Source organism: Pholcus phalangioides, unplaced genomic scaffold, assembly GCF_987345545.1.
Source record: "Pholcus phalangioides strain wild (caught in Gottingen) unplaced genomic scaffold, Ppha-v1.0 ptg000019l_1, whole genome shotgun sequence".
Lineage (NCBI taxonomy): Eukaryota > Metazoa > Arthropoda > Arachnida > Araneae > Pholcidae > Pholcus > Pholcus phalangioides.
The window spans coordinates 1,422,225-1,432,876 of record NW_028301612.1 but is presented as its reverse complement, the minus strand read 5'-3'; the positions used below and the strand labels follow the sequence as shown (position 1 = coordinate 1,432,876).

The window sequence follows — 10,652 nt, the reverse complement described above, 5'->3', positions numbered from 1 at the left end:
ATTCGTTATTTCAAATACGCAATTTATTATAGCTCTTTCAAACATATCAAGTGAAAGCTTTTGTCTATTAAATGAAGTAGTGACACATTGCCTTGCAAGAAAATATTGTTAATGTGCAAAATATCTCGTCGAAAAAAATCATATAAACGGCTTAAAGATAGAATAGAATTTTTGTATGTTCCTTCCCAGACAGTTAATCCATATAATATATGTGGGAATACCCATGCATTGAACACTTCTCTGAAACTTTTGTACGAAATTATTGATTTTAGTTTAAACATCAAACTCTCATAATTGCTCTTAGTTTATTGACAATTAAAGTAGTGTGATTTTTAAATTTCAAGTTGAACGAGATAACCGATCTAAGGTATTTATAATTTATTACTCTTTCTATATAAGCACAATTACAAATAGTACCAGAATGAAAATCGTACATTCATGAAATTTAATTTCAGTTGCATTTAGATTTATTAAATTAAAATGCATCCATTTGGTTTTACTTGCGTTAAGCTTTAGTCGAAGGCTTTTAATTCTTTAATTCATAGTGTAAATGTATTTTTCTAAATTTTTTATAAAATCTTCAGTTGTGTCAGCAGTACAAATTAAGACAGTATCATCTACGAATGACACCAAACGACCAGAGAGAGAGAGAGAAATATTACCATTATGTATTTCATTTATATAAATTAAGAAACCCGATCCCTGGGGTACACCTGTATTTATTATTTTAAAATCACTTACGCTGTTATTAATTCTTACCGACTGTTTCCTATTTGTAATAACAGATCCAAACCAGTCAAGGGGAAGGCCTCTAACCTAATAAAATATCCAAATTGATTGTATCAAATGCCTTGCTAATATCAATAAACACAACTGCTACCTGTTTATGATTATTTATATGATTTGATATGTAATCTATAAATATATTTATTCGTAGCCATTTCAGTGTTCATTTTTCATCTGCAACCAAATTGACAATACGAGTAATAATTAATAGCATTTAAATAAGAATTAAGTTGCTGTTTAATCAATTTTTCTTTATTAATTTCGACAAAACAGGTAATATTGAGATAGGCCTGCAGTTGTTCATGTCCTCTTTGTTATCTTTTTTGTAAATGGGTATGAAAATATATTTTTTGAGTTCAAGTAAAAAAAATTCCAGCACTTAGGGATTTGTTAATCAGATGAATTATAACCGATGGGAAGTGAAGATAGATCATCTTTAGCATTCTGGGTGTTAAGCCATCCCTTCCCGCAGGTTTTCTATTATTTACTGATTTAATTAAATTTTCAAGCTGTGTGAAATCAATTTCCAGAAGAACAAATGAATTAATATTAGAATTTCCAATATGCGTAAAATTGCCCTCTTGATTGTTTACATCATCACTTTTCACTTGATCTATGAAATTGGTTAGAAAGTCGGTGGGATCATTATAATTTGGAAAGTGATATTTTTCTTTATTATTTATAAATTTATTTATGAATTTCCATTGTTCTCTTTTAATTGGTCCAAAGTTAGTGAATTTCTCTTTACAATAGTCATCTTTACGTTTCTTAATTAATTTTTTTTTCATTCGCCTCATATTGTTTATACTCAATTTTATAGCCAAGCCTAAATGTCAAAGAAACATTTTATTTTCTGGATATTGTGCCGAGGTGAACTTGGAAAGAAAAATTCACCTCTGCATAATATCCAGAAAATAAAATGTTTCTTTGATATTTTGGGCTTAGAAAAGCCATCTATCTATCTAAACCGTACCACCTGGAGGCCAATTCCTGAAGTTGAGGCTACTGTCTCTACTTCAGTGCCTCACGCCACAGTGCGTGAAATAAGTAAGGCAGGGTCGTGTCTCCAGTGGTGTAGATGATAGCAGGGTTGCCCGGTATGCAAGAGGGCCTGGGGAGAGTCCCGGGGGAGACAAGATGACTTTTCTTTTCGAGTTCACCTCGGCATAATATCCAGAAAATAAAATGTTTCTTTGATATCTTGGGCTGAGGAAAAGCGATCTATCTCTCCAAGTCTAAATGGTTTTTTGGGGTGTTTAATACATAATTTTTCTTTAATATTTATCATTTTGATCAAGTCGTTTGTAATCCAGTCATTATGTACTGTTTTATTTTTGGATTTAATATATTTTTATTTGTAAATAAATTACAATTTAAATTGATGTTCGAAAAATGTGTATAGGCATTATCAGTGTTATGGAGAACGGGAAAAATGGAAGGCGTAATGTGTCGCCATCGTTATTATTATTTTGTGACATGCCATAGAAATTGAGGAAAATGTAAAACATGATTACTATGTATTCCACTCATTCACATCATACATACATGCACACTTAAATATTTCCTATTCGTATATGTGGCCCACGCGTAAAAACAAACACTGCGCAGTCAATAATCTACACAGTCACCTCGTTGGGCGTTTTGCCTGTTGTGGCGTTGTATTTGTATTTGTAATTACTCGATCGTTATTATTATAACTTTCCTTGAATATCATACAAAAATATTAATAACAATGATACTAATCAGTGATTATGTGGAGTGTTTTGTGGGGGGTTTACATCATATAGATGGGGGAAAATTATGCGTGTAGGTGTGAATTTGTCGATTCCAAAATACAAACAAAATACAACAATTTTCAGCCTCACTGAAACATAATAATAAATAATGATGTCGAGTAATTAATGACTGTGTAGTGTTTGTTTTTAAGTGTGGGCCACATATACGAATAAGGAGTATTTAAGTGTGCATGTCATTTTTGGATTTAATATATTTTTATTTGTAAATAAATTAGAATTTAAACTGATGGTGTTCAAAAAATATGTGTATAGTAAGTACCTAATAAAGTTATCAAATAGTCCATAGCAAATCCAGGATTTCTCTTTATACATTAAATTATTACCATTATTATTTGGTAAATAATTTTTTATGAAACCAATTAATAGATGGTGATCAGAAATCCCTGCATCATAAACTCCTATTTTACATTTAAATGCATTTTTAAATGAGCGGCAAAATGCATGGTCAACATCAGATGATTTTGTAATTCCAATTCTCGTGATACATTTTTCAAATGAGGAAAAAACATTTCAATAAAATAGATTCAAATAATCATTAACACCATTATCATCAATATCGTAAAGATTTATATTCATATCACCCATCATAACCATATCTGAGTTTTGATAATTATTCAAGTATGTTTGAGGCATGTTTTATTTATAGTGATGTTATGGGATCTATAGATTGAGGAGAAAATGATATGAAATTCACAAAATATATGTAGTCGTGTATCACACGTTGGCGATTGAAAAAATTGATTTGACTCCTACCGGGCCATCTTACATCAGCACATCGCGATTTGGCCAGAGATCTCCGGTCACTTTACGAAATGGCCGACCAAAATCCGAATTAGTTTTGTACGTCGGACTTTCGACAAAACTCTCGACCAATTCGCGAATTGGCCGCACTTTCGGCTTTAGCAGTAACATATTGATAGATAGAGTGGCATTGTACAATGCGTACATGTACCAGTCCATATGAATCGGACTGGACTCATCGTGAGGATCCAGATTCGAACCCCGTTGGTGGCACAATCGGGCCCGGCTCAAGTTAAGTTAGTTTTCTGTGGTAAAGCGAGCCTGTCCCCTATTCAAAAAAGTCTCTCCTCAGAGAGTAAGCAGGCCATGCACACGACACTTACATATATAACATGAAAATTCAAGTATTTACCACTTTCAAAGCAAACTATGGAAGCCAGATAGCAGTACCAGTATGACACGAAGCAAGCCCAACTTGGCTCACAACATAAATAGGGTCCAAGTTCCACTGAGGAGGATTGCAAGGCGTATGTGCGTTAAGTAGACGTAGTTCAAAAAAACGTCAGCTCTCTCAAATGCAATATTTCTAAACTATTTCAAGTGTTCTTCAGCGTTTATCATATCCATCATACAATAATTTACCTCACGTGTTATACCTGTTACGGTATATGTGATAAATCGGCTATTATACATAATCGCCAATCGACTTGGTTCGTTTGTTTGATAAACTTTTCAATTTCACCGGCGATTGTGCCCAGTATCCAAACGTCGGTGATTTTAATAATAAATGTGATAAATACTAACAAAATTATCACTGTTACCGGCGATTATGCATAATAACATCGATGTGTTAATACACCGCGAGGTATGCATAATGTCGTAGGCAAATTTGATAAATGCTAAAAAAATTAAACGTGATAATTTGATAAAATGATACGTAATATCGAGGTACGATTGTGAAATTCGTTAAGTGGGAAATCATTATATCATTGAACCTCAATATAACGTACTCTTATGTGACAAAAACTCTGATATAATGAATTCATTAAGTGAGAAATCATTATATCAGAGTTTTCGTCAAATAAGAGTACGTTATATCGAGGTTCAATGGTAGAATTCGTCAAATAGGGTCATGTTATATCAGGGTCCGATTGTAGAATTCGATAAATAGCAGTTTGTTTCCTGAGGTCTGTTAATACAGAATGTCTTGTAAGTGCTAATGCGGCCTTTATCTCATGGATCGTCCGTCGTGGAGGCAGAGCATCTATTTAAAAAAGGTTCAAAAGGCGTTCAAAAATTACTCTGTACCAGTTTTGAGAGTGGAATTACAGTGTGTAGCAGAATAAAAAAATCTAAATATTTATACACTTCCAATTAGAAATACTCTGTCTCTCCTGAGGGCAACAAAAAATTTCAAGTTGCTAAATGCAATTATCTGAGATATTTTAATTCAAAAATCGGAAAAAGTTGCATAAGAACAGAATAATGGAAATTTATATATTTTCTTTAAGTTTTTCTTTTTTCTTTCGTTTAGATTTCATCCAAAATATCAATTTTTCTAATAAATGAGATATAATTCATGAATCGGTTAAGAAACACTGGCGGTATTTTCCCCCACAAAGGTGGAGCTGACAGGGCTCCAACTTGGAGGCCTGAGACGAATTTTACCTGTTTTAGTTTTTTCACAAACAATTCAGTAATGAGAGTCCCGTGAGGAATCTGATCGGAAGGCCCTGTGGGGCCATGACTGGCGTACTGGATGAAGGGAAATAGGGGTTGTTCCAGTAAAAACGAAGAACGAACCCCCCCCCCCCATGACGTGTGTATCCAAGCCTACGGTTAGGAAGCCAAAAACATCTTTTATTTTATTTTCCAAGAAATTCAAGCATATTTTTTCATAAGTGGTTAATGCAATCAGTATACATATAATTTTCTCAATCTTTCCCATTGTCAAATAAGTTGAAAAGTGAAAAAATATCGTGAAAATGACAAAAAAAAATCCCTAACAGTGAAAAAAAAAAAAAATGCACATGTCATCAACATCTGGGTCCTAGTTATCACCACACTCCTTTTCACCCACAATTTGTTTTCCTATTTTGTCTGCCGCCTCGTTTGGAAAATTGCCTATTTTGCCAAAATAATAACTGAAAAAAAAAAAATTGTGACAAATTTTTTATTTGTGAGAGAAGTTCACACTATGAATAGATTTAATGAAATAATTTACAGAAGAAACTGATTTTTGATGCATAAACATGTGGCTGGGAAATCATCAACCAACTAAACAACGAACACAAGGCCGTCATTTCAACTTTTTCCGGACGGGGGGCAAAGCACATGTACTCATCAATGTTGTATGTATATATATATTTGCATATATATATACTATTTTTAGTGCATTTTCAAAAGCCCCGTGCCCCCCCCCCCAAAATGATGGGCCTGACAACGAATTATGTTTTTGAAGATGGGAAAAGGGGGAATGCAATGCCCACAGTGTACAAGTTTATCTACTAATCTATTCGACATATTTCATATTTTATTCGAATATTCACTACTTAACTTATAAAGAAGCTTGCTTCTCTCTAAAATCGTGCATTTTCTGCTATCAAACTGTGTAGACAAAATTTCATTTTCAAAATATCTCATTTATTTGAAGGTCAAATTGGAAAATTGTTTTATTTTTCTAACGATGTTGTGAGGTTTATAATTATTTTATATTGACGCACCGTTTTTTTTCTAATTGTTGTTTTGTGTATATGCTATGGATACTATTGAATCGTATTTTCTAATTGTACGTCATCTTTGCATGCGTTTGGCCCCATTTGCAAATAAAGACTTAACATTATTATTATCATAACATAATTTATAAGTCAGGGAAAATAATTTGAACCCTTGATTTCAGCAAAGTATAAAAATTAAAATAGTCTTTTGTTGAAAAAACGGGACATCTTAACAGAATAGTCTCCATGTCTAAAACTACGTGAAAATACGACATCCCCGGGAAATATGGGCCATATTACAATTTAGTCTCGACTTATATCAATGACCATAATTAAGAAGAAAATGCGTTTGATCAAAAGAGGGCATCGTTGAATGTTGATTGCTTATAAGCCCAGGGCCGTAACTAGGCTGGGGCGACCGGAGCACTGCCCCGGGACTCCCGAGTCAAATGTGTCCTCACAAAATAATTTTTTTCTTTTAATGGGCTCCAAGAAAATATCTGCCCCGGGGCCCGAGAAGGTACGCTACAGCCCTTTATAAGCTACTTTGATAATTTAACATAGAAGAATTAAGTTGAGAATATCGAATTATGTAGAAAGAAACAAACACAGATTTTAACTAAAACTAGTGATGGTCAATTTAAGTTGGACGATTCTGTCCTTTACGAGAAATTTTGATTAGTTATAGTCAAGAAACAGAAAAAATGCAGTCGACTATTGTACGAAGAAAGGGTTGATGTGCAGCCGCCAGAATCATGAATGACGATAACGTGAGTATCAGTCCACACAGACAAGGATCTTAGAGTTGCGTGCAGCATCTATCTTTCGAATGATCGATGATAGACTGGATTGCAATTGGCTTTTCATTTTCTTGATCTCATCTTTATCGGCGAGTTTGTTGTCTTCCATCCATTTGACAACGGCATCGCAACGCTCTTTGACGATTTTCATCTCGACCGCAGAAATTACTCCAATATTATTAACGGATTCGACTTCCTTCTGGATCGAATACGTTGAACTTTCCAAATCGTTTCTTGCTGTAACTCGTTCTCTGTACTCACGATCTCTAGCTTCGAATCTCTTAGCTTCTTCCAGCATACGTTTGATTTCAGCGGCTGGCAGACTCCTTCTGTCACTCGTTATCGTCATAGCTCGAGAGTTTTTGGTACCTTCTTCGACGGCGGAAACTTCCAGAATACCACTCACGTCCAACTCAAATGTTACTTTGAATGATGGGACACCCTTTGGCAATTTCTTAACTAATTCGAGAATGAAAATACCGAGGAGATAATTCTCCTCGACTTCGGCTCGTTCCCCTTCATACACTGAAAATTTTACGGCATCCTGATTATCCTTGACTGTGGTGAACATTTTGAATACGCTGCATGGTATCGTCGAGTTTCGATCTATTACGATACTCATCAAACCACCTTTGACTTCGATACCGAGTGACAGAGGCGTTACGTCAACCAATTCCACATCTTGAATATTCTTACTAGGGTCGTTAGTACGGAGAGCTGCTTCTATGGCAGCACCGTAGGCTACAGCTTCTTCGGGATTTATTGACATGCACAGATCTTTGCCGTTGAAGAATTTCTTCAGCATATGTTGTATCTTTGGAACTCTGGATGATCCACCTATGAGTACCACGTCATGAATGTCATATGTTTTCATCTTAGCATCGTTCATAGCTTTTTCAACACATTTTATGACATTCTCGAAGAGATCTGAGCATAGTTCTTCGAATTTTGCCCTGCTTATCTTAGAACGAAAATCGGTTCCTTGAATCAGAGCATCGACATCAATTTCTGCTTCGGGAAGACTCGAGAGGCGTCTCTTGGCCCATTCGCACGCTGTGCGAAGGCGGCGTAAAGCTTTAGGATTTCTGCTTATGTCATTACCACGAACTCGTTTGAATTCTTTCATGAAATGATTCACCAACCTGCTATCGAAATCTTCACCTCCGAGATGTGTGTTGCCCGTCGCAGCTTTAACAGTGAACACTGGCCCTTTGTCGATCGTCATCACCACAACGTCGAACGTACCACCACCGAGGTCAAAAACCAAAACATTCCTGGGTTCCCGAATGTTTCTATCTAACCCATAGGCAAGAGCAGCAGCGGTCGGCTCGTTGATGACCCTGAGCACGTTGAGTCCAGCGACCAACCCGGCGTCTTTGGTGGCTTGCCTCTGGGACCCGTTGAAGTAAGTGGGGACGGTTATGACGGCATCCGTAACTTTCTCACCGAGATATGTCTCAGCGGTCTCTTTCATCTTGCTCAGGACCATAGCACTAATCTCCTCCGGGTGGAAATATTTCTGTTTGCCGTCGTACTCAACACAAACGATAGGTTTCCCATCACGATCAACCACTTTGAAAGGCCACTGCCTCAAGTCTTCCTGGATTTGCCGGTCCTTGTAATGCCGCCCAATCAACCTTTTGACGTCGAATACGGTATTTGATGGATTCACGGCAGCTTGTGTCTTGGCCGCGTCACCGATCATCCTCACATCTCCTTCGAATGCAACGTAGCTCGGCGTTGTTCTGCTACCTTGCTCGTTGGCGATGATTTCTACTTTTCCATGTTTAAATACTCCTACGCAAGAGTATGTCGTTCCGAGGTCGATACCAATAGCCGGTGCCATGCTGATATCTCGGGATTAGTATTAGGCTCGAACACCGAAATGAATGCTATTTTCTCCAGCAACTTAAAATAAGACCTTATAATTTTTTGTTTGCATATACTTGTTTCTTTTGTTTCTGTTAACTCGACGAACTTTGAAAGCGCTATCACTCACATTTACCAATTTCCTGTGCAATGTAAACGAAAATTTACATAGAAGTCGACGTCTGTCGATAAGGATTTTATCATTGTTCGGAAAGGAAAGGGTGATAAAGCAGGATTAAAAAGAAGAAGAAAACGCAAACTCTTATTATCGAGCATTTTGTCCGAAAAATTAAATACTGTATATAAACGTTTCGACTTTGCTTGTTATAACTATAGCCCGGATGTTTAGGCCCTACGTAAAAATGGTCAAAATAAGCAACGAAAAATGCATTTATAGTTAATGAAAAGAAAGAAAAAATAACTGAAAAAAAGCTAACAATTAAAGGTTCGGAAGGTCTCATCCTCAAAAAAGTTTCAAAAAAATTGCCACTAATTCTACTCATTTAAATATGTACAAAATATAAAAATTTCCTGCGAAATTATCATTGGTTGGTCACTCAAAAAAAAAAATTGCAAATGCATTAATATTTTGAACGCCAATACAGGCCAAGAATGAAATTAAAAGTCCCGAAATTCCACAACCCTAGAGTCTTAGAGTGACGTTATTCAAACAATATACGTATGATCAAGTGCAGAACAGACAGAGAAAGAAAGAAAAAAAGAGAAATAATGTTATACGACTTTCACGTTTATACGACGTTTGGCTTCCGCCGCAATATGTTCCTATACATTTTAATGTTAAAATCATTCATTTATTCACCGCAAAATCTCAATTACTCGACGTTTTCACTTCGACTCGTTCGTCGAATATTTTGAAATAACGTCCATCGAACGCGCACAATTTTTGTATGTAGTGAATACGCGTTGCTGCAACAGTTCTTCTTGCTTAATTGCCACCGCAATAGCTATAAATTTTAGGATGATTGCTGACATATACGAAAATAGCCAGTTCGTTAGCTGATGGTCATTTAGTGGACTCTTAAGTGATTTGTTTACTGCTTGTTTCTGAGAATACGCAGACGCGGTGAGTCCAAAAGTAACGGCTTTTAGTTGTTTTGACAGCCATATGTCCTTTCAGAACTTTTCTTCTCCCAATGCTCTCAGTGATATCCTGAAAGGGTGAGAAAGTCCACATATTTTAAGCATTTGAAGGGTACAGGTCTGCCGATAAGAGACATATACGGTAAACATACACAATAAGTTCTTTCGATCGTTTCCTGTGGACTTTTTTGTGATGCTTTGCTTGCTAGCTGTGTCAAATCCGCCATTCATAATGTCGACAAAACGAAAAGTAATTTCTTTAAAAAAAATAACTGGAAATTTTGGAATAATTCAACAAGAATTTTAAATTCATGAAAAAAGTCTATCTTACAAAACAGTTGAATATCCCTGTGGCAACTTTGAAAACGATTGTAAAACAGAGAAACAAAATCAAAGACCAAACTGCTAGTTGCAAATCATCTACTGCCAAAAAAAAATGAGAGTCCAAGATGGGAAATTTTCCCAAGTCGAGAAGATTTTACAAATGCAAATACAAGACCACAACACCCAAAATGCCCAACGAGGTGGCTGGGAAAAAGATGCCCGTAACAAATATGGATGTCATATATTTCAAAAATACCGCAACCCAATTAAAAATGGAATTACAAACAATATGTACATGATGAAATATTATACAATGCCAATAAGATATCTTATGGTTGTCTAATTCTAAGTATGGATAGCTTCTCGATTTACCAAAACATGTCTATCGTATTTCTTTTTAAACGTATCAATTGCATTACATATGGCTATTAAGAAAGCGGAACAACTCCAGAAGAGAACATCCATCTTCACAGATTCACTTTCATCACTCCATTCAATCAGGGGATCCCCCGTCTTAA

The 10,652-nt window shown here is 35.8% G+C and overlaps 1 protein-coding gene across 1 annotated transcript; it reads right to left on the bottom strand.

Moving 5' to 3' along the window:
* Window positions 1–2,201: 2,201 nt before the first annotated feature.
* LOC149071093 (heat shock protein 68-like) lies at window positions 2,202–8,855 on the bottom strand. Its single transcript, XM_089248198.1, has one exon. The coding sequence runs from the start codon at window positions 8,684–8,686 to the stop codon at window positions 6,818–6,820; it is 1,869 nt and encodes a 622-aa protein (XP_089104324.1). The 5' UTR covers window positions 8,687–8,855; the 3' UTR covers window positions 2,202–6,817.
* Between the last annotated feature and the right edge of the window lie 1,797 nt (window positions 8,856–10,652).